General features: G+C 41.8%; 1 protein-coding gene and 1 pseudogene across 8 annotated transcripts in view; both read right to left on the bottom strand.

The window, feature by feature from the left end:
- LOC135555403 (caskin-2-like) overlaps positions 1 to 17,410 on the bottom strand; it is a 101,378-nt gene extending 83,968 nt beyond the window's left edge. For all 8 annotated transcript variants that reach the window (XM_064987793.1, XM_064987794.1, XM_064987796.1 and 5 more), the window contains exons 1-2: positions 17,057 to 17,410; positions 11,720 to 12,257 (exon numbers count right to left, since the gene is read on the bottom strand). In XM_064987793.1, coding sequence (XP_064843865.1) covers positions 11,720 to 11,813 — 94 coding nt within the window. In that variant the 5' untranslated portion in view covers positions 11,814 to 12,257; positions 17,057 to 17,410. The remainder of the gene's footprint in view (positions 1 to 11,719; positions 12,258 to 17,056) is intronic.
- A 1,059-nt stretch (positions 17,411 to 18,469) lies between these two features.
- On the bottom strand, positions 18,470 to 23,807 carry LOC135555227 (alpha-N-acetylgalactosaminide alpha-2,6-sialyltransferase 2-like; annotated as a pseudogene).
- Between the last annotated feature and the right edge of the window lie 1,943 nt (positions 23,808 to 25,750).

Genomic DNA, 25,750 nt, shown 5'->3' with positions numbered 1-25,750 from the left:
GTTCAGAGTGCCAGTGTGCACCTGGGCCTATGCTCCAGTCACATCCTGCCTGAAGGCTGAGTCATTAAGGCCCTCAACAGGAAGGGTACTTTAAAAGCTCTGAATTGGTGCCTTGTGGAGAAAAAAAAATGCAGTCAGAATATCAGCTTTCCACTATTACGCACGTGTCAAAATGTGATTGTGTAAAGCCAGCCTTGAGCCAAGAGGTAGAGAAATATGTGCATATGAGCCTACGTTTCTATGTTGTGGAAATACCATGACGTGACATCCAAAATGTCATTCTAATCTTGACTGTATAAAGATTAAGATTTAATACATTTACCAAAGAGGTGATCAATCAGTCATATCTTAAAATCTTATGGTTGTTCAGTCAGGCAATGTCAATGATGAGACATTGTGAAAGCTGTACATCTGATGCTGTGGAAACAGACTGGCAGAGATAAGCAACAAACAAAAAGAGCCCATTCTGCTGAACAAAGCTTACATAATACACAAAAACATATACCCCCAACCCCCCCCCCCAGACTACACACATCCTTACAAGCACATACACGACCTAACATACAAATTAGGGCAATGTCATTCAACTTCTTTGTAAATATGGTAGTGCATTCCAACGTTTGTTGTATCATCGACATTGGTATCTGCTGTAACGGGTGGTTCCGAAAGACCCCACCCTTTTAATTCCACTAAATCTGGTACTCATCAACAAAAATTAAAGGATGGTTAAAGAGAGAAATGAAACAAAGTTCAATAGACGTTCAGCAGTTTCCCAAATGTCCAAGGCAAGAGATATCCTTGAGGCTGTGCTAATAGTTTCTTCTTGGTCTTAGATGAGTAAAACTAAGAAGTGCTTCGATAAATGTTGGCAAGCTTGTCTGTGATCCAACCCAGTAGAAAACAGAACACTTGACAAAGGGTCATAGGTAGACCACTCTGGTAACAATAACCTTTGCTTTTCCCGTTTGGGTTTCCTCTCTTTCCACTTACGTCAGAGACCAGACAGCTAGAGGTCCTGAAGGGCCCCATTCCAACACAGACCAGTGCTTCTTCCTCTTCTGAGGCATGGGCTAACTGACCTCCTTTACAAGGTCTATGGGACCTGTCTGTTTAGCGAGCCAATTAAACATTTAGCACACCAACGGTAGAGTTGACAGGCAAACACCGGCGGCTTCAGTACAGAGACAGAATTTCACGGTCTGTCTAAAAGGTTTTAACACATTCCCATCTATATGCCCAGTCTGAAAAGAAAGTGGAAATTTCCTTCTCATTATCCTGAGCTGTATTTGAGGCATTGTGACATGGGAGAGGAAGGTGCAATGGTGAAGGAGAACGCATAATATTCTGTTGAACTTCAACCATAAAAACTAGCAGATGACGGAGTAAACGATATGCTGTGTTTGCGTGAAACAAGGTCAAGTCTATATGCAAAACGTCTAGTATTTTGGGATGGAAACTAGAAAAACGGGTACAATATTCAGATCACGTGAACTCTAGCTCATTCCTTTTTGCCAGTAGCAAGAAGTACTATACTGGCAATAACTAAACTGTAAATGGATGGAGCTTTTCCCAGAATTATTGTAAGTTCAATAGTTCAACACTGTGATGCCTCTGTCATGGAGGGAAGGAGGAGGTTGTGTGCCTGTCTGTGTCATGATGCCCCAGATGTTATTCCTGCCTCTTGCTAGCACAAGGCGGCAGGAGTAGGCCTAAGTAAGTGGAATGAAGGGACTGGATTGGGTGTTTGGGTGGGCTGGCTCTGTTTTGAACACAAAGTCATGAATAAATCATGGCTGCAGTATGGGCGAGTGGCCCGGCGACCAATAGACAGTCACAGTGGGCTCCTTAGAAGCCTATCACTGGCCTGGGGAGGCTGACAGCTGCTCCCTCCCGGAGAATCACCACAGACACCACCGCCGCGCTCTCTTAACGGCCCTGCCTTTCATTGTGGCCCAACAGTTTTACGAGACGCCGATAATGGGACATTGATGGTCTTCAATACGGAACACCGCTCCCTCTGGTCAATAATAATGCAGTGTGTGGCACACTTACGTTTAAAAAAGACAGATGGCGATGTTATATGCCAGGGGGGTTTCACTCCCAATTCCTGGGGGTTTGCATTGATGCACACCTAACACCAAACCATTTCCCCAAGCTTTGTAGGTCTAATTGGGCAACAAGCTGTGAAATATTTCTTGGCATAAAAACACAAATGAAACCTTATCAGCTTGAATATGTTGGACTTTCAAATAGAGGCCGGAGGTAAAAAACCATGATGGAAACCAACATCAGTTTTAAATATTGACTTTATAATGCAGGACAAATGAGTAGCTCCATACTAGAGGTTGACCGATTATGATTTTTCAATTCCGATACCGATTATTGGAGGACCAAAAAAGCTGATACCGATTAATCGGCCGTTTAAAAAATAATAATAATAAATGCATTTGTAATAATGACAATTACAACAATACCGAATTAACACTTATTTTAACTTAATATAATACATCAATAAAATCAATTTAGCCTCAAGTAGATAATGAAACATGTTCAATTTGGTTTAAATAATGCAAAAACAAAGTGTTGGAGAAGAATGTAAAAGTGCAATATGTGCTATGTAAGAAAGCTAACGTTTCAGTTCCTTGCTCAGAACATGAGAACATATGAAAGCTGGTGGTTCCTTTTAACTTGAGTCTTCAATATTCCCAGGTAAGAAGTTTTAGGTTGTAGTTATTATAGAACTATTTCCATCTATACCATTTGTATTTCATTAACCTTTGTCTATTGGATGTTCTTATAGGCACTTTAGTATTGCCAGTGTAACAGTATAGCTTCCGTCCCTCTCCTTGCTCCGCCCTGGGCTCGAACCAGCAACACAACGACAACAGCCACCACATTGAAGCAGCGTTACCCATGCAGAACAAGGGAAACAACCACCCCAAGGCTCAGAGCGAGTGAAGATTGAAACGCTATTAGCGCACGCTAACGAGCCAGCCATTTCACTTCGGTCACACCACCCTCATCTCGGGAGTTGATAGGTTTGAAGTCATAAACAGCGCAATGCTTGACGCACAACGAAGAGCTGCTGGCAAAACACACGAACGTGCTGTTTGAATGAAAGTTTACGCGCCTGCTTCTGCCTATCACCGCTCAGTCAGATACTTAGATACTTGTATGCTCAATCAGATTATATGCAACACAGGACACGCTAGATAATATCTAGTAATATTATCAACCATGTGTAGTTAACTAGTGATTATGATTGATTGTTTTCTATAAGATAAGTTTAATGCTAGCTAGCAACTTACCATGGCTTACTGCATTTGCGTAACAGGCAGTCTCCTTGTGGAGTGCAACGAGAGAGAGGCAGGTCGTTATTGCGTTGGACTAGTTAACTGTAAGGTTGCAAGATTGGATCCCCCGAGCTGACGAGGTGAAAATCTGTCGTTCTGCCCCTGAACGAGGCAGTTAACCCACCGTTCCTAGGCCGTCATTGAAAATAAGAATGTAATCTTAACTGACTTGCCTAGTTAAATAAAGATTAAATAAAGGTGTAAAAAAACACAAAAAAACATTTATATTTAAAAAGAACATCGGCAAATAGGCTCCCAAAAATAATGATTTCCGATTGTTATGAAAAATATGAAATCGGCCCTAATTAATCGGCCATTCCGATAATCGGTCGACCTTTACTACATACAGCACACAAACATGTGATCCTCTGTCATTCTAACAGCTCCCATATTCCATTATACCAAATGTCAATCTCAGACAAAGCGTTTTAAAAATGTTTTAATTGTGGCAGCTCTGGACAAAGCCAAATCCACAGAATGGGGGGAAAAACCAATGAAACTAAAAAACAAAGGGATTTGTGGTATCTGATGTCTAAGGGATGTAATGAAAATGAGTTAGACAGGATTAACACATGGATTTTGTCTACATTATCACACACTTAACCTCTTCAAACAAATTCCTAAACATTCCAACCTGGGTCCCTCATTCTGTTGTGGCCAGAGGGAGAGAAAGAGGTCAGAGTCCGAACATGTGTCTCTGAGCCAACTGATCTGGCTACATCCCACCGTTCCTGAGACTCTTTGACCATGAGACGTGGGACACAGAACTCACACCGTGCTGTTGCTGGCTCACCGGGGGCCTGTTAAGGATTTAGTTTGGCTGACTCTGCCATGTCGGAGAAAGAAGAGGAAGCCCCACTACGTTGGACCTTTCTTTGTCATCCCAGCCCGACCCGTAATTCCCCTTAATCTGGTTGAGCACCATATGGGAGGGAGTGGATTGGGTGAGGCAGAGACCTGAGGTACCAGATGTCAGAGTTACGGTTGTGTGATGTGTTTGTTTGTGGAAACCTGATGGCGGGGGTAATGACTGTCCCCAATCCCATCAATGGGCTGGGTTGGAGCTCATAACAATAGCTGAGCCACACGTAACGTATAAGGTGATAAATTGGGATGGGCGAGATGCAAAACAAAGGGAGAGGGTAATCCGACAGTCTCTAGGAATCCCCTCGGGGACTTGGGGGCAGACCAAGCAGCACGGCAGGCCTGTCAGCTGGCTGAGGCAACTCCAGCCCAGCCTGGAGTGTAGGGGCCACAAGAGCATCCCGTGATAAAAGGGCAATTCCGCCACTTTTCAAAGTCATATTCATCATCTCAGGCACCAACCAGTCTACGTACAGTTGAAGTCGGAAGTTTACATACACTTAGGTTGGAGTCATTAAAACCTGTTTTTAAACCACTCAACAAGTTTCTTGTTAACAAACTATAGTTTTGGCAAGTCGGTTAGGACATCTACTTTGTGCCTGACACAAGTCATTTTTTCAACAATTGTTTACAGACAGATTATTTAATTTATAAATCACTGTATCACAATTCCAGTGGGTCAGAAGTTTACATACACTAAGTTGACTGTGCCTTTAAACAGCTTGGAAAATCCCAGAAAATTATGTCATGGCTTTAGAAGCTTCTGATAGACTAATTGACATCATTTGAGTCAATTGGAAGTGTACATATGAATGTATTTCAAGGCCTACCTTCAAACTCAGTGCCTCTTTGCTTGACATCATGGGAAAATCAAAAGAAATCAGCTAAGATCTCAGAAAGAAAATTATAGACCTCCACAAGTCTGGTTCATCCTTGGGAGCAATACCATGGAACCACGGAGCAGTCATACCGCTCAGGAAGGAGACGCGTTCTGTCTCCTAAAGATGAACGTACTTCGATGTGAAAAGTGCAAATCAATCCCAGAACAACTGCAAAAGACCTTGTTAAGATGCTGGAGGAAACAGGTACAAAAATAACTATATCCACAGTAAAACGAGTCCTATTGGCATAACCTGAAAGGCCGCTTAGCAAGGAAGAAGCCACTGCTCCAAAACCACCATAAAAAAGCCAGACTACGGTTTGCAACTGCACATGGGGACAAAGATCATACTTTTGGTCTGATGAAACAAAAATAGAACTGTTTGAACATAATGACCATCATTATGTTTGAAAGAAGAAGGGGGAGGCTTCCAAGCCGAAGAACACCATCCCAACCGTGAAGCCCGGGGGTGGCAGCTAGATGTCAACCGATTAATCGGAATGGCCGATTAATTAGGGCCGATTTCAAGTTTTCATAACAATCGGTAATTGCCATATTTGGACAATGATCATGGCCGATTACATTGCACTTCACGAGGAGACTGCGTAGCAGGCTGACTACCTGTTATGCGAGTGCAGCAAGGAGCCAGGGTAAGGTGCTAGCTAGAATTAAACATATCTTATAAAAAAAACAATTAATCTTAACATAGTCACTAGTTAGCTACACATGGTTGATGATATTACTAGTTTATCTAGCTTGTCCTCATTTGCATATAATTGATGCGGTGCCTGTTAATTTATCATTGAATCATAGCCTACTTCGCCAAACGGGTGATGTAACAAGCACATTCGCAAAAAGAGCGCTGTCGTTGCACCAATGTTTACCTAACCATAAACATCAACGCTTTTCTTAAAATCAATACACAAGTATATATTTTTAAACCTGCATATTTAGTTAAAATAAATTAATGTTAGGAGGCAATATTAAATGAGGGAAATTGTGTCACTTCTCTTGCGTTCATTACATGCAGAGTCAGGCTATATGCAACAGTTTGGGCCGCCTGGCTCGTTGCGAACTAATTTGCCAGAATTTTCCGTAATTATTACATAACATTGATGGTTGTGCAATGTAACAGGAATATTTAGACGTATGGATGCCTCCAGTTAGATAAAATACGGAACAGTTAAGTATTTCACTGAAAGAATAAACATTTTTTTGTCTTTCGAAATGATAAGTTTCCGGAATTGACCATATTAATGACCTAAGGCTCGTATTTCTGTGTGTTATTATGTTAAAATTAAGTCTATGATTTGATATTTGATAGAGCTCTCTGACTGAGCGGTGGGTAACGATGCTTCGAGGGTGGCTGTTGTCGATGTGTTCCTGGTTCGAGCCCAGATAGGGGCGAAGAGAGGGACGGAAGCTATACTATACACTGGCAGTACTAAAGTGCCTATAAGAACATCCAATGGTCAAAGGTATATGAAATACAAATGGTATAGCAAGAAATAGTCCTATAATTCCTATAATAACCTCAACCTAAAACTTCTTACCTGGGAATATTGAAGACTCATGTTAAAAGGAACCACCAGCTTTCATATTTTCTCATGTTCTGAGCAAGGAACTTAAAAGTTAGCTCTTTTACATGGCACGTATTGCACTTTTACTTTCCTCTCCAACACTTTGTTTTTGCATTATTTAAACCAGATTGAACATGTTTCATTATTTATTTAAGGCTAAATTGATTTGATTGATGTATTATATTAAGTTAAAATAAAAGTGTTCATTCAGTATTGTTGTAATTGTCATTATTACAAATAAACAATATTTCAAAAATGGTATTTTTTTTATTATTATTATTTATTTATTTTTAATCGTCCGATTAATCGTTATCGGTTTTTTTTGGAACTACAATAATCGGTTGAAAAATTGAAAAATCATAATCGGTCGACCTCTAGTGGCAGCATCATGTTGTGGGGGTGCTTTGCTGCAGGAGGGCCTGGTGCACTTCACAAAATAGATGGCATCATGAGGCAGGAGAATTATGTGGATATATCAAAGCAACAGCTCAAGACAAGTTAAAGCTTGGTCGCAAATGGGTCTTCCAAAAGGACAATCAAATTTCAAAAGTTGTGGCAAAATGGCTTAAGGACAACAAAGTCAAGGTATTGGAGTGGCCATCACAAAGCCCTGACCTCAATCCTATAGAAAATATGTGGGCAGAACTGAAAAAGCGTATGAGAGCAAGGAGGCCTACAAACCTGACTCAGTTACACCAGCTCTGTCAGGATGAATGGGCCAAAATTCACCCAACTTATTGTGGAAATCTGAAATAAATAATTCTGACATTTCACATTCTTAAAATAAAGTGGTGATCCTAACTGACCTAAGGCAGGGAATTTTTACTTGGATTAAATGTCAGGAATTGTGAAAAACGAAGTTTAAATGTATTTGGCTAAGGTGTATGTAAACTTCCGACTTCAGCTGTATGTGAAAACAGAGCGTTTCTATGATCTGTGGTAAAAAGATCATTAGAAATGTAATAAAAACATAATTCTCTGTCACATTGTAGGATTAAAAGTAAAAACTGATTTTAAGGGTTTAAACCTGCAACGAGATTCGAGCCCAAGGAAGGGTATTTTCTTGCTCCCCACGTTACCACAAATCTAAAAATATATATTTAACTAGGCAAGTCAGATAAGAACACATTCAGTGTTTGAAAATCACTGTTTTTAAATGTTTAAACTTTGATGCCATTGTGTAGAACTTTATATTTGTTTCCACAAAACAAATCAGTCACATGCGCTGAATACAACCAGTGTAGACTTTATCATGATATGTTTACTTACGACCCCTTTCCCAACAATGCAGAACTAAAAAGTAAGACAAAATAGCAAAAAAATGTACAAGGAAATAGTAACACAAAATAACAATAACAAATCTATATACAAGGAGTACCGGTACCGAGTCAATGAGTGTGGTTACTGTGGATAGTCAGATTAATAGTTTGATTAAAATGTTTACATGCTTTGCAAGAGGAACGATTTCCCTAATAATCTTGTTTACATGGACACATCTGAAATCAGGCTACCTGATGACACTGATAAATGCAGAAATACGGCAATCAAAATAAACGTCCTACCACGGCGAACATGTTATTTTGGTAAGCATATTTGATCAAGTTTGTATGTGAAAATTACTTCTAAGACACATTGTTGTTCCAAACACACTTCACTCGTGTAAATAAAGGAGGCTCGCTCAGCTGGTGCTAGCACATGGGCAGATCAAATACACTGCTGGAACGCCGATTAAGTTGTTTACATGTCCAAATAATTTGAAAGGTTGATCAGAAAACCAGGAGTTTTAATCGGTGTATGCTTACTTAGATTCTGGCCTTACGTCGATTAAGATAAGCAGAGTAAGGTGTTTACATGACTATTGCATCATCTAAAATAATCAGTTTAATATCTAATCATTAGTGTGCATGTAAACATACTCAATGTGCAGAGGTACGAGGTAGTTGAGGTAATATGTACATGTAGGTAGGGGTAAAAGTGACTAGGCAATCAGAATAGATAATAAACAGAGTAGCAGAAGCGTATGTGAAGAGTACGAAAGTCTGTCTATGCCTGAGTGTGTGTTTGGCATCAATATGCATGTGTGTTGTGTGTGTGAGCGTATGTAGTCGAATGTAGCCTGTGTGTGTGTCAGTGTAGTATGTGCGAGTAGAGTCCAGTGAGTGAGCCGGTGCCAGAGAGTCAGTGTAGTATGTGTGAGTAGAGTCCAGTGAGTGAGCCGGTGTCAGTGTAGTATGTGTGAGTAGAGTCCAGTGAGTGAGCCGGTGTCAGTGTAGTATGTGTGAGTAGAGTCCAGTGAGTGAGCCGGTGTCAGTGTAGTATGTGTGAGTAGAGTCCAGTGAGTGAGCCGGTGCCAGAGAGTCAGTGTAGTATGTGTGAGTACAGTCCAGTGAGTGAGCCGGTGCCAGAGAGTCAGTGTAGTATGTGTGAGTAGAGTCCAGTGAGTGAGCCGGTGCCAGAGAGTCAGTGTAGTATGTGTGAGTAGAGTCCAGTGAGTGAGCCAGAGTGCAGAGAGAGTCAGTGTAGTATGTGTGAGTAGAGTCCAGTGAGTGAGCCGGTGCCAGAGAGTCAGTGTAGTATGTGTGAGTAGAGTCCAGTGAGTGAGCCGGTGCCAGAGAGTCAGTGTAGTATGTGTGAGTAGAGTCCAGTGAGTGAGCCGGTGCCAGAGTGTCAGTGTAGTCTGTGTGAGTAGAGTCCAGTGAGTGAGCCGGTGCAAGAGAGTCAAATAAATAAAAGGGGTCAATGCAAATAGTCAGGGAAGCCATTTGATTAGCAGCCTTATGGCTCGGGGTTAGAAAGCTGTTCAGGAGCCTTTTGGTCCCAGACTTGGCGCTCCGGTGCCACTTGCCGTGCGGTAGCAGAGAGAACAGTCTATGAATTAGATGGCTGGAGTCTGACAATTTTTACGGCCTTCCTCTGACATTGCCTGGTATAGAGGTACTAGATGGCAGGGAGCTCGGCCCCAGTGATGTACTGGTCCATATGCACTACCCTCTGTAGCACCTTACGGTCATATGCCAAGCAGTTGTCATACCAAGCGTGATGCAGCCAGTCAAGATGCTCTCAATGGTACAGCTTTATGTTTACACTGGTATTGTGCAGGATATAATGAAAATGAGGTTGAAAAGTGGGAGTTGCCCTTTAATATGAACGCTTGACAGAGTTCACAACCCCACGGCAGACAAAGAGACCTTTATAGTGTAATTACACCTTATGTCCACAATTCTTACAATATAATAGTCTGCTGAATTTGATAAACACAGGAAAAACACAGGGTACACTGAGACCACTTAACTCTCCCCATCCCTCATATCCCATCATCTCTCCCCTCTGGGTCAGAGCAATTCATGTTTGTTTAGAGCCAAAAGAGTCCAGAATAGCACAGAGGGTGATAGGTTTTCACAATGATAAAGCAACCCAACCTCCTGGCCTGGGGCTCTCAGTTCTCTCAGTCACTGTGCTGTGTGGTGTCATGTTGAACTCAATGTCGGACACTATCTCTACAGTGAATGAGCAGAGAGAAGCAACTAAATACAGGAGTCCTCCAGAACGTCTTGCACCTTGTGGCATTGTGGTTGTGGAAAAACAGCCTCTAAACAGCCGCCCAGCACTGTCATTTTAGTAATTACATAGGCCTCTGAGAACACGACAACACTCATAGTCAGAGAAAACGTCCTCCTGGGTGTGTGAGTAATGGTCTTTGTGTTTGTAAACTATGCCAGTAGGAGAATTTAGTGATTGGAAGAGCAGAAGGATAAAGGTGCAGTAAACTGCTATTGATATACCATTGTAGTTGGTGATAACAGCTTTTGAGAGCAGAAAGATCGGAGGAATTGATAGCTCAAGAGGAGGCAACTGAGCCCCCCCTCCCCTCAAACCTTGAGGCATTTGTGATGGGGGTCTGCAAGTGGGAACCCACCCACCCACCCCATCCACAAACCCTCATACAGCGTATAGCAACTCTGGGGATAGAAAGTGTCCCTCTCAAGGGAGACGATATAGATGGCCATAAGCTTATGGTCCAGTGAATTAAAACCCGGGGAGAATGTGGATAAGCTTTTAGTTTCCCGAGAGCGAGAGAGAGAGTTCATTAGTGTGCCATCATCATAAGGGCTGGATTGGAGCTGGCCTGGCTAATCCAAAGGGATAGATTTCCCCAAAGCTTTATCTGAGGCTCAGCGTCTTCTGTAGTTAAGTTCCTGAAGCTTGACCTCAGAGTAGAGAGTTGAGAGCACTCACCTCCTCTCAGCACAGCTCCCCTGAACAAACACACTCAATCACTGAACATAAGGTTCACTCTACATTCAATAGGATTAGCTACAACACTCCACTTTGTAAAAGGTAGTCCATCTTTCTCATAATCCAATAACAGAGTTGATCACCTTTTCATGAGAAAGACAATACACATAATTGTGTGGGGCGGCAGGTAGCCTAGCAGTTAAGAGCGTTGGGCCAGCAAACAAAAGGCCGCTGGTTGGAATCCCCAAGCCAACTAGGTGAAAAATCTGACAAGCAAAGCACTTACCCCGATTTGCTCCTGTATGTCAGTCTGCATAAGAGCATCTGCTAAATGACTGAAATGTAATTTGTTGAAATATTGAGTCAACCAGCAAGAAACTGGTTGATGAGTCAGTTAGATAGCAAACACTGGTTTTTGAATCATGTCTGAACAACTGAGAACTGTCGATTTCCACTGGCTCGACTAGCCTACTCCTGTTAGAGAATCACTGGCGTAGACAGTAAGCAGGATCTATTGATTTGGGAGACGTTTAGTAGTTATGACAGGTGTGGCATCAGCAGAGGCAGACAGAATGAAGCAAACTGCTTGTTTAAGCATGTTACCGATTGCCTTACTGCCTCCAGAGGAAGAGATTTCTGACTTCTGACATCTAATTGTCTTACTTAGGCCATCTGCCAATAATCCCAAAGCTTGGGCAAATAAACATAACGGAGATGTATTGCACTGCACACTCCCTCAGCCTTTCAGCGAGCTAAAATAAATCTGGCTATGAGATTTACGATTTACGGGTAACTTAAGGACTCACTGTTTCGGCTGGCTTTGAGCTTGGCCAGTAGTTTCTGAGTGGAGGGCAGGTCTCCGGTCTTGACGGCCTGCAGTAGGTCCTGCTCCTTCCCCATGATGGTCCAAGGTGTGTAAGCGCTTCACTGGCGTCCGTCCAGAGTCCAGGCAGTGGCTTCCTCACAGCGCCATGCTAAGGCACAGCCGCATCAACCTACCTCAGAGTTACTGTCCTCACAGAAACACACACAGCTGACAGGTGAGGGAATGTGAAGCAGTAGAGGGGAGGGCACTCACAGCCTCAAATCAGCAGTCTCAACTCCCAGTCCGGTTACGGATACCAAGTCAAGGGAAGCCTGAGAGACGGAAAATCTCTTTTGCTGCTTAAATTTCCTGTTCAACTTTCTTTCTGTCTTTATTTACTAAATATTTTCTTGTACAGAATGTGTCAGGGGTTGGAGTTGTGTGGAGCTACCATTTATGTGCTTGAGGGCCCCGGCGGGTGCTGTGGTCAGAGCACAGAGAAGGCTGGAATGGAGCCGCATGAACCAGCAGGCCAGAACCTGAGAACAGAGAAAATGAGTATAACAGTTGGGTTAATAGGCTATATCATAGTCCAGACTCAATACTGGACAACCCACACAGACATGCAAGTCTTTCAATGCCCATATGGCTATAGTGAACATGGAGGAGAAACCAAAGCAAGGCCGTCAAAAAGCGTGTAACCCCAAGGAAGCTCCAACCCAAAGAACAGCAACAGGGTTTTTACCATGCTTCAACAAAATTCAACCCGAATACTACGGGCTTATTAATTTGGAAATTAATCAAAATATTAAAAACTGGGAATAAAAAACTATTTGCCACAAAGTCCAGCGTGCCTATGATCTTTTTTTCATTTTTAACCCGGTTTGCCCTTACAATAAAAATCAGGAGTGCCCTTTATCTCTCAGGAAACTGAAACAGTGAGGGAGGGAGTAATATCCTGAAACACTCTAAGAATCTCCCCACAAAATGAACATCTCACTCATACATAAATACGCATCGTTGTCACTTCAATTCACGGTGAGCAGTAAATATCTGAGATTAAATTAAGTAGCCTATGCTATCCATCCCCCTCAACAACAACAAGGCTGGTAAACAGTGCAATTTATGAGAAATAAAATATGGTTTAATGACTGCAGTCCATACCAGGACTTTATGGACAAATGATTCATGAGAGAGCAACTTGCCCATTGAGGATGATGGACATTTTTTAGAGCCTTTTCAGCAAGTGAGCTGGTGTTATTTACAGTTTTCCCTGAGGCTCTGAGATAAGGTTTTCAATGCTTGACCATGTATCAAATGCAATTTGAATTGGAGGCTACTTAAACTCTTCCAGCCCAATGGCCAAGAACAGTTGAGAGAAATGAGAGCAAGAAGTAGCCTAGTTTAGGAGTGTTTGTTGCTTTTAAACAATTTACCTATATTTGTTTCACTTAAGATGGTAGCAGAATTAGATGGAACTTGTGCATGAAAGTACAATAACGCAAACTGTGATGTGTTCACGATCACACCGAACTAGTAAGTGGGCAGAGGAGGAGACAATGAATATGATGAGTCTCCTCTCCAGCTCAGTTAGCTACACTACCATCCATTCCCCATTAGACAGCTCAGCAAGCGTTAATAATGTCAAAACACGTTTGTTATTCACCAAATACAGAGTTTCGCTGAGAAACTATTGTAATTTACTCCCGTCACGCCCTGTATGTACTAGAGGTCGACCAAATTAATCGGAAAGGCCGATTAATTAGGGCCGATTTCAAGTTTTCATAACAATCAGAAATCAATATTTTTGGGCGCCGATTTCCGATTATTATTATTTTTTTCAATAAAAAAACAAATTTATAACATGTATTTAACTAGGCAAGTCAGTTAAAAACACATTCTTATTTTCAATGACTGCCTAGGAACTGTGGGTTAACTGCCTTGTTCAGGGGCAAAACGACAGATTTTCACCTTGTCAGCTCAGGGGTTTCAATCTTGCAACCGCACAGTTAATTAGTCCAACGCTCTAACCATTGCACTCCACGAGTAGCCTGCCTGTTACGCAAATGCAGTAGAAGCCAAGGTAAATTGCTAGCTAGCATTAAACTTATCTTATAAAAAACAATCAATCATAATCACTAGTTATAACTACTAATCCAGTTTAGCAGGCAATATTAACCAGGTGAAATTGGGTCATTTCTCTTGCGTTCATTGCACGCAGAGTCAGGGTATATGCAACAGTTTGGGCTGCCTGGCTCATTGCGAACTAATTTGCCAGAATTTTACGTAATTAAATGAAAATGACATACATTGAAGGTTGTGCAATGTAACAAGAATATTTAGACTTAGGGATGCCATCCGTTAGATGAAATACCGAACGGTTCCGTATTTCACTGAAATAATAAACGTTTTGTTTTCGAAATGATAGTTTCCCAATTCGATCATATTAATGACCCAAGGCTCGTATTTCTGTGTGCTATTATGTTATAATTAAGTCTGATTTGATAGAGCTGTCTGACTGAGCAGCAGCAGGCCCGTAATCATTCATTCAAACAGCACTTTTGTGCGTTTTGCCAGCAGCTCTTCTCAAGCACAGCACTGTTTATGACTTCAAGCCTATCAGCCTAATGGCTGGTGTAACCGATGTGAAATGGCTAGCTAGTTAGCGGGGTGCGCGCTAATACTCTTTCAACCGTCACTCACTTTTAGATTTGGAGTAGTTAAAAAAAAGCCGCAGCTTTTGTGGAGCGATGGGTAACGATGCTTCGAGTGTGGCTGTTGTCGATGTGTTCCTGGTTCGAGCCCAGGTAGGGGCGAGGAGGGGGACGGAAGCTATACTGTTACACTGGCAATACTATAGTGCCTATAAGAACATCCAATAGTCAAAGGTATATGAAATACAAATGGTATAGAGAGAAATAGTCCTTTAAAAAAACTAAAACCTCTTACCTTGGAATATTGAAGTCTTGTGTTAAAAAGAACCACCAACTTTCATATGTTCTCATGTTCTGAGCGGGAACTTAAAAGTTAGCTTTTTTACATGACACATAATTTACATGGCACACATTTTTAAATGGCACATATTACTTGCTTCTCCAACACTTTGTTTTTGCATTATTTAAACCAAATTGAACATGTTTCATTATTTATTTGAGGCTAAATTGATTTTATTTTTGTATCATATTAAGTGTTAATTCAGTATTGTTGTAATTGTCATTATTACAAATATATATATTTTTTAACTATTAAATTATTATTATTATTTTATAACAATCGACCGATTAATCGGTATCTGCTTTTTTTGGTCCTCCAATAATCGGCATCGAAAAATCATAATCGGTCGACCTCTAGTGTGGTGTAGCGCAGGGCAGTCCTCTAGGCCCTGTACTCTTTTCTATTTTTACCTATGACCTGCCACTGGCATTAAGGGGATCCTAATAAAATACCAAATACCAACAGATCTGTGAGAAACAGTGCTCGACAGGCGAAGGAGGAGGACACTGTCTAGTACCGGTGCCGCCGCCTCCCGCTAGCACAGCAGGCGGGAGTGACACTGTGATAGTTAACTAGCTAGCTAATCAGCGACACCATGTGCTATCTTGCTAGTTAGAACACAGTGTCACCCCCGACTCCTATGCACTGGAATAAACCTTGCTTGACAAGCGGGGACAAAGGAGACTGTCTACCAATCGTCCCCAACTCCTGCTAACACAGCAGGCGGGAGGCGACACCATGGACTAGCTAGCTTGATAGTTAGCTCGCTAACTAGCAAACACACAGTGTTGTTAACTATCACGCTAGCTAGTCCATGGTGTCGCCTCCCGCCTGCTGTGCTAGCAGGAGGTGGGGACGATTGGTTGACAGTGTCCTTTTTTAAAGCTAACTAGCAAGCACATGGTGTCGCTAGCACACAGTGTGCTGTGTACCGGTTCTTAGGACTAGCTAAGCTAGTACACAGTGTCCTTCACTCCCGCCTGGCGAGCACCTGCCCTCGCCAGGGGCGAAGGACACCATCTACCGGTGTATGGCTAGCTAGCTACTGTTGCCGCACCTTCTTCTGTGAGTTTATTGGCGGCTGGCATCCAACATTATTGTGCATTAACCCCACTTACTGTACTGGAGCGCCCCCACCTCCTACCTGTCCTAACTTAAACATGTACCAATAGAAGTATAAAGAGGGGTTCCTGCAGATACAGGAATACCCACATGCAGGAACGCCCTGAATTGCTGGCCAATTGTACCCTTCTCCTCATTACATCCATGCACAGGTCAGCTGATACAGCAGGAGTACAGTATCCCAAAATATCATTGATAAAACATTTATTTCGACCTTTTTAGGAAGTACATACCGGGTGTGAAGGCAGTAAATGACGATAGTTGCTCAGTGAAACTCCATATTTGGTGAGTATAACAAACATATTGACATAACGTTTGCAGAGCTGTCTAATAGAAAAATGAATGGTGGCTAACTGGGCTATAGAGGCTACTCGTCATATTCATCGTCTCCTCCTCTACCCAGTTCAGATCAACCTGGCCAGGAAATTCATGTACAGCAAAGTGTTGCTATGTAAACATACACGGTTTTGAGAAAGTTCACAGTGTGCACAGCAGGATCCCACTAATGAGATGGTGTCTGCACAGCACAGTTCTGCAGTCTGCACTGTTCTTTTGTGTGAACATAACTTGCTACATTACATAACCTGCACAGGGCGTAAGCAAAGCTGTCATTCCCAATAACAGTGATCATGTCCTCCTCTTCCCCAACCAAGGCCATTAGCCAGTATTTTCATGCTTCAAGCGGTCACACAATATGAATGTGTGTTTGAGAGGTTGGAGTGTGTAGCTGGTGATGGAGTGCAACTTTATTCACTTGTCCCAATGGAGAACTACAGCAGGATGTAGGATTTAGATTATGGATCATATATTGCCAATAATGTGTTTTTAGAAATAGACCTAGTTATGTAATGTTCATCCAACTGTAAGATACTTTTATAATTGAGTAATAACTATCCATAAATAAGACACATTACAAAGCATGGCGCAAACGTGCAATGCAACTTGAACTGGACTGGGTTATTATGAAATGAAAAATAGCATTAGCTAGTAGCTCTTACTCCATATGTAGCAAGCCTATCACTTTGGCTAGCATCTACTTTTCAATCTCGCGGTTGCTTCGTTCATTAAAATAACATGGCTAGCTAGCTAGCAAAGCTAAGTAGTGTGCTAGCGACCTTCGGACTGAACTTCTTAACGAGCAACACTAGTTTCCCGAGCCTGTCGGTAGGGGCCATTCCTGTCTTATCCATAATTATAACGATTGAATTCACATTTGTCTTACCTTATACAGTGTTGTTGTTGCATGTTAGAAAACGGTAATACATGTCAAGGTGGCAGTTTTCAGAGAGCCTTCCAAGGTCCAAGCAAAAGTAATCGTAGCCTTCCAATAACTCAAGGAAAGTAATGTTGAGTCAGTCTCCCACAAAAAGCGAATCTTAGTACTCCTCTTATGTCCAGTAAACACATAACCTACTCATCACAAATATATGTGAAATATAAAAATACATTAAAGTTTGTATAATGTGATGCAATATTTTCCAACTCCGACGCGAAAGCCAGACTCCGCTACATTGTCACTTGCTCCGTCAGATCCAATCCAGAATGTGTTCGTCCCTCCCACGGTCCTCTGTCCCCGCTTTCCCCACCTCCGCTTCCAAAAAGAACGAGCTGTGCGACCCGACTCGCGCCAGTGTGACTTGAAATGATATGACGTAAATAATAAATAATATAAATAAATACATAATATGCACTACATTTTAAAGCCAGAATCCCTAGTTGTACATACATTTTTAATATATACGAATTGATTATTGAAGATGACAAATGCCTATGAGCTTAGTTCAACTGGTGTACCCAATCAGAACCAAAAATGTGTTTGTAAACCATGTAAATGTATTTAAACAAACTGTATAGCCTCAAAACATGGTTACTATAATGTTGATATCATGGCTGGTCAGTCCTTGCATCCATAGCTCTATGAATTTGAGTTACAATTTGGTTACGTTTCTCCTGGCCCATCCCTCAGCTTTTTACCAAAATAGAGGCCGCTGATCGCTTTGCTATTGTTTCAATTAAGGACTCTAGCTTTAATAGAATAAGAAAACAATTGCACATAAGATGCCATCCCATAACATTTTACACAGCTGTCAGTTGCAGACAATGGCCATAACACAGCTTTCCCAAAAAATGTGTACAATTTGTTACAAGTGGTCATTATCTTGCCTTTACAGTGAATTACATAATCTAGCAGCATTCACGAGTCTATTATGAGGATTTCATTCATAACAGACACTGGAGGTCCATGTATGTATGTAACAATAGCTCAGCAGATCAAAGCTTGACACAAGAATGTGTCACTGTCTTTGTTGTGGCTTGGAGTAACCTATCCTTGGATAGGCACTGGGCAAAGAGGCTGCAAGTCAAACTCATTTACAAAAAGGTTGGCATGAATGGACTGCTGGCTTCATAATGTGAATGCTTTCATTGTGAGTCCCAGTCAAACCCGACAGTTTCTAATGAGAATAGGCATTGTAGGAAAATGAGAAAGAGGAATGACCGAGAGACTATAGTCTCGGCTCCCTGCACCTGCCTTCACAGAGAAGATAAGGGTTGTTCAAATGATCAAAGAAGACCCGATCCCACAAACAGACGCTTGGAACACCTGAGCTTGGCTTTACACCGTCAAAGGCCTTTAATGTTGCTGTGAGACTAATGACAAAGGACGCCACACAACTCCAGCAGCCACTCCTTCAGAGGGACTACCTCCATGGCAAACATAGGAGTTCATTTCAAGGAAGGCTTTTCACATGAAAATACAATTGAGTGTCCATCATTTTACTTTTGTCCTCTTGTACAGTGACATTACTTTTCGTGCATGCAGTACCTCCCACAGCCAGCTCTCCATCTGCATGTCGTGATTGGCATAGAAGCTCAGGGGCAGCATCACAGCATCATAGTAGTGGTCAGAGAAGTCTGCAAAGTTTTTTGTGATGAAACCATAGGCAGACACCTGCAGGAAGGTATGCAATTTGTTCACTTATGCATGAATTGCATTCTCAGTCAGCTGTGTAAATATTTGCATGCATTGTTTCAGTATAGCACCATCTAGCCTTCAATACAGATGTAGGATCTTAATTTGATCACCCTGTTGCAGTAGAACTTTCCTGAAAAGCAGGAAATTAAATACTTGTGTGTATGAGATTTAAAAAGGCTTCTGAAGTTTGTAATTTCCACTTTTACATTTCAGACTTGATTTTCCCTTACAACAAAAAATATCAACTCCTACAAAAAAGTTCATTAATTATAATCCACATTTACTGTTTCTGTAGGATTATGTTAATGAATTACATCTGACACAATCAATATGGAATAACAGTATATGGGGTCTATACCAGGACTATAAACAGAGGTTGTAATGGTTTCCCAATAAATCACTTCCATACTGGCCAAGTTGCCATATGTCATTAGACACTTGGTTGGTTAAACAGTGACCAATAGATGACCAAGGGCAAAGCGTGTGGTGATGTGACCTGACCTGGTCGCACATGTGCAGGGTGGTCAGAAGCATCAGAGCACCAGTGCTGAGCATGTAGAGCTGACTGTACATCAGCAGGGGAGACTTCAGAAACCTGTGCAGCATTGACAGCTAACAGTCATTAGTGTCAAAAGCAGACAATAATGATCTAAAAGTCTCAATTTGACCTGGCAATACGAGTCCCCTTACCTTTGCGTTACATATGTAATCAAATCTGGATGAAGCATTTTAAAGTGCTTAACTGGTGCCTTAAATCCAAAGTATCGAGAGGTCCTGTTTGAGGGGATAAATGTAGTAAGGTGTGAAAAAACGTTCCACTAAGAACGTCAAAAAGTACATCAATAGCAAGGGAGCTTACAAAAAGATGAGTATCACCAAGTGAATTGTATGCGTTAAGCCCTACCACCACTCACAAGATTCTATCCATTGCACACCGCACCACATTCATAGAAATACAACACCACCATCTTGTGGTAATAAATTCAATTACAGCTGAGAAGCCTATTCACCAGCATAAGCGCAAGATCATTGCGCTTTCCTTGCCCACAGTACTTCAACACACCATTGTATCGTGCTGTTCAAATGTACTACTCTTCTTAATGTGGGCTTCACATATGTGACCCTCTCAACTCACCAGTCCCCCTTGTCATGACCAGAGGTGACAGTGAGACCCTGGATAGCAGCTGACATCATCACATAGTCACGTTCGTTGGACGGAATGAAGATATATCGGACTCTCTGCAGATAGGGAATAGTCAAAGCTTTAAGGAATAGTTGCATAAACAACCACGCAGAGTATGACAAATTCCTAACACTTTAAAATGGACCGGATTCAACACTGTAGCCCAGGCTTTCCCAAACTTGGTCCTCTTGACCCCAAGGGGTGCATGTTTTGGTTTATGCCCTAGCACTTCACAGCTGATTCAAATAATAAACTAATTATCAAGCTTTGATAATTTGAATCAACTGTGTAGTGTTAGGGCAAAAAACAAAACGTGCACCCCTTGAGGTACAGAGGGCAGAGTTTGGGAAACGCTGCTGTAGCCTGTCCCACAAGTTCTTATCTGTCCCTATGGGACCTTGGTGAAGCCATCTTTTCTGTAAAAATTGAGGGAATTCTTCATAGTATTTGTGGTGAACCCATAGAAAGATGTCTTTATGCCCACGTCCTCCTCAAAGTGCTTGGTGATTGCCCCATGGACCCTGGAATAAATAATTTACCATCAGTCTAATACTTAAGCGTTTCCTTAAAAACGATTTGGATTAATATAAGGAAATATTTACAATTGCAACAAACTTGATCTTAGTTATGTCAAAGAGCAATAAGAAGTCTAATAGTTTTTTGAAGATGGTCGAAGGGGAGCTGCCGCAGCTACTGACCTGAAGACAAATTGGTGACTGTCGATGGCCCTGCCTTGTTTGGAGCCTCGAAGGATGCCGCCATTTCCCACCACAGCACAACGGACACACTGATCAGGCCACCTGCACTCAAACAGGCTGCTGCTGGACGAGTCGTTGAGCAGGGATTTCAGTGAAATTGAAATTTCTGTACATTTCCTGCAATTCCACACATGTTGCAGTTTTAAAGCAAGTTTGCTGCAAATCTACACATTTTGCCATGGCGGGGAGGGGAAGGGGGAGAAAAGTTTCCAGATTTTAATAAGACATCTGACTGAGAGTGAGTAACAAAATCACTGGGGGCCACCGGTAGCCAGCAGCATACCACCCTGCATACCACCCTGCATACCACTGCTGGCTTGCTTCAGAAGCTAAGCAGGATTGGTCCTGGTCAGTTCCTGTATGGGCGACCAGATGCTGCTGGAAGTGGTGTTGGAGGGCCAGTAGGAGGCACTATTTCCTCTGGTCTAAAAAATATCCCAATGCCCCAGGGTGGTGATTGGAGACACTGCCCTGTGTAGGGTGCCATCTTTCAGATGGGATGTTAAACGGGTGTCCTGACTCTCTGAGGTCATTAAAGATCCCATGGCACCTATCGTAAGAGTAGGGGTGTTAACCCCGGTGTCCTGGCTAAATTCCCAATCTGGCCCTCAAACCATCATGGTCACCTAATAATCCCCAGTTTACAATTGGCTCAATAATCCCCCTGTAACTGTTCCCCAGGTCGTTGCTGAAAATGAGAATGTGTTCTCAGTCAACTTACCTGGTAAAATAACAGCTAAATAAAGATAGGTAATTCAACCATAAATACTGCAAGTTTAAATAGCTGGCTGCAAATCTGGCTGCAAAATGAATAGCTTACATGGGCTAATTGAGTGAAGTGAGAAAAACTGCTGATGTACAACCAAATTTCAAAATTCCACTTGATGTATTCTACTATTTTAACTCTCAGTAAGTTGAGACCCCAACCACCCCCCCCAAAAAATATATATATTTATTTAAATCTTTGGAACTTGATCTACATACACCCTGTGGGCTGTCAGTTACCCATCCTTGGGTTAATGAATACATGAAGAATTTAACAGATATTTTATGGTACCAGAAATTTAACCCATCAAAACAATTCCTAACATGCCTTTTACAAGGTCCTTTCCTTGGAACAGAGGAAAACAAGTGACAAGACTCCTGACTGCAATTCAGAGTAGAGTTCAAATTACTGCCATTAAAAAGTGTTATAGTTGTGATAATTACTGCTGTCAGTTGTGTAATCAGCATATTACATTTACATGCTGTCACGTCCGTCGTAAGGAGGAGACCAAGGCGCAGCATGATATGCATTCATTCTTCTTTTAATGAAGAAAGAACACTGAACAAACTAACGTGCCGCTATACAAAATAAGTGCTGACAGGCAACTACACATAGACAAAAACCCACGAAACCAAAAGGGAAAATGGCAACCTAAATAGGATCCCCAATCAGAGACAACGATAAACAGCTGCCTCTGGGAACCAATTCAGGCCACCATAGACATACAATTACCTAGACTTATAAAACCCCTAGATTTACAAAACCCTAGACAAGACAAAACAAGCATACCCATGTCACGCCCTGGTCTATATTTATTATGTTTATCTTCATTTATTGGGCCAGGCCAGGGTGTGATATGGGTTTATTTGTGGTGTGTTTCGTCTTGGGGTTGTGTGGGGTGTATAGCATAGTCTATGGCTGCCTGAGGCGGTTCTCAATCAGAGTCAGGTGATTATCGTTGTCTCTGATTGGGAACCATATTTAGGTAGCCATATTCTTTGTGTGTTTCGTGGGTGATTGTCCTTAGTGTCCTTGTTCCTGTATCAGTTTACACTAGTATAGGCTGTTTTTTTGTTACGTTTTGTAGTGTTTGTATTTAGATTCGTGTTAGGTTTTTGTTCATTAAACATGGATCGCAATCTACACGCTGCATTTTGGTCCGACTCTCCTTCACCGCATGAAAACCGTTACAACCCACCCTCGTCACACCCTGACCTAAACAAAATAATAACGAAAACAGAGATAACTAAGGTCAGGGCGTGACACATGCACAATTTAAAAACCAGAGCACAATGTCTAAACTAATGTAGACAGTATTTGGTTCATTTAGGACATGTCTGAACAGGAATAAAAATGAGGTCAGTTGTGGGATATATAGAGCACAAATATGTTAGACACATTAGCCTAGAGTAACGTTCATAGTTGGAAGGATTGGACCAAGGTGCAGCGTGGCAGGAGTTCATCATATTTATTAATGTGAACCAGAAACAAAACAAATAAAGAGTAACAAAACAAACGTGCAGCTTTGTAGTGCAAAAGGATATAATACAAAAACAAGATCCCATACCAAACAGTGGGAAAAGGCTGCCTAAATATGATCCCCAATCAGAGACAACGATAGACAGCTGCCTCTGATTGGGAACCATATACCAAGCCGATCTAGAGATAAATAAACTAGAATGCACACCCTGACCTAACCAAAATAGAGAATAAAGGATCTCTAAGGTCAGGGCATGACACCTAGTCAGTAGCTTTACCATTAACCACAAATTCAGATCTTGACAAAACAGCAAGCATACATGTGAAGACACCAGCAACACTGGAACCTCAAACAATCTCTCATTTAGTAAAGCATTTGAGTTTCAACTTTCAGCAACACAAATGAAGGTAGAGTCTTATGAATGGGAAACGGATTACTACAAACTCCCCCCAAAAATGCATCAATTTGATAAATGTAATCTCATCTGCCAAAATCGAACCATTCCACAATAAGACACAAGAAAACTACAGTCACAGTAGGATGAGTGTGTCAATGTCTCAGTTGAATGCAACAGGTCATAGAACTGTCACGGTTGATGGATTACAGGGATGAAGATACAGGTAGTTGATTTGCATGGATTACATTTTTATGGACAATGGTTTCCCAATTAACTAAGTAGCCTAGATTACATTCTACCAACGTTTTAGAATATACAAATGTTTGAGAGGGAAAACAATTTAAAAAACACAGAATATTCACCTGTTCGCAAGTCTGTAGTGGAAGAAGTCAAGGTCATAGTATTGTCCATACATAATTATGGTTATAGTAACACTTACACAAAAAGCCCCCACTAGGAAGACAACTTCCTCCAAGAAATTGTCATATTTCCCAACTAGAAAACATAATATCTCATGCTGTTTGAGTAATTAAAAAAAGTTTGAGTTTAACTTTCTGTTACAAGTCATTTACTGCTCTAAAACCCAGGTGAGTCAGTTGGGTGAACAAGGTCCATATCCCTAATGCTTCACATGTTGTGCACAACAGGAGCAAAACTATTTTCCTCTGCGTCTTTTTTCAGTCAGACTATGATCTGTCCCGCAGAGTATGATTGTGTTGTCTCTGTCCTGTTTTTAATTTTTAGCTCTCAGTATAACGACACATGGCGAGACCCAGATGCAGACACAGGAGGCAGAAGGTTCGAGTCTATGATATTTCTTAAACAACAAGAGGCAGGTCAAGGACAGGTAAAAGTGAATTAACCAGGTCAGAGTTCCAAACGTACAGGGAGGCAGGCAGTTTCAAGGTCAGGTCAGGCTGAATGTTCAGGCAGGCGGGCTCAGAGTCAGGTCAGGCTGAATGTTCAGGCAGGCGGGATTAGAGTCAGGGCAGGCTGAATGTTCAGGCAGGCGGGATTAGAGTCAGGGCAGGCTGAATGTTCAGGCAGGCGGGCTCAGAGTCAGGGCAGGCTGAATGTTCAGGCAGGCGGGCTCAGAGTCAGGTCAGGCTGAATGTTCAGGCAGGCGGGCTCAGAGTCAGGACAGGCTGAATGTTCAGGCAGGCGGGCTCAGAGTCAGGTCAGGCAAAAAGTCAAAACCAGGAGCACAGAAAAAACCACACTGGTTGACTTGACAAGACAAACTGGCAAAATACAGGAAAATCAAGAAGTATAAATGTGATTTGGAAGATAAAAACAACGGACTAATATCTCTGGCGAGACTCTAAACACAAGAAACTAAAGAAACGGAAGAGACAAGCCTATGACAGATGCAGAGTGCCTCTGTCAGACCGACTATCCACAGACAGCATTAACTCTGGCTCCTCTACCAATTGTGAGCATTTTGAGGACAACATTGAGGCCAACACCCCCAGCACGTAAGAGAGTTCGACACATACGTCGGGGGAAGAAGAAATCCACTACCACCCCGCGACACCTATCAATTGAGACCCAGGACGAGCCCACAGTCCAACAGGAGCTAAATGTCTTCAACTTATCAAGTAAGACCCTGACATCCGCTCACCTCGGTGTTCTCAATAAGTGGGTACAAATAACATTTGACCCACTGCATACATTAATGACTTTGATGTCCAGATAGATCTATTCAAGTTTTCGTAATCTGAGATTGGGTGAGTTCTTTGATAAGAGTGAATCTTACATGACTCCAATTGAAATGTCATCCTCAATGTATACATAGGTCTACCACGCTAATCAATAGACTTACCTGTCCTACCGTGAGTCAAGGAGGAGATGTAGCCTTTAACCCAGCTGGGGTACCTGAGAACTCTGAGAGAACTACATTTAGAGCAAAAAGTTCAGTTGTACATCCCCCCCCAAATGCAATGCCTCCATAGAAACCTTCTGTAGGATTGTTGAAAAGGATGTAGGTGACTTACTGAAAGATAAACAGAAACACAAATCCTATGATAACCTGAGTAGAGACAAGAGAATGGCTCTTAAGGACTTAAAGTTAGATCCTTCGATTATCATAAAAAAATGTGTCAAATGAGAAGGAATTTGTATACAAAATAAATGTGACTATGTGAATGAATGTCGCCGACAACTATCTAAAGGTGACTTCAATCACAAACTGAATTGTAACCCTACCCTGGAATTTGAGCATAATATCTCATCCACAGTGGAAAGATGTTTGGAATCAGGACAAATCACTAAACAAGAAGTTGAATTTCTATGTGTGAAATTTCCCAAGATACCAATTTTCTAAACAGTCGCTAAATTACACAAACAAGTATCTCCTCC

This window comes from Oncorhynchus masou, chromosome 15 (assembly GCF_036934945.1).
Source record: "Oncorhynchus masou masou isolate Uvic2021 chromosome 15, UVic_Omas_1.1, whole genome shotgun sequence".
Lineage (NCBI taxonomy): Eukaryota > Metazoa > Chordata > Actinopteri > Salmoniformes > Salmonidae > Oncorhynchus > Oncorhynchus masou.
Note: the sequence above shows the minus strand (reverse complement) of the source record. Positions and strands in the feature narration are given on the sequence as shown.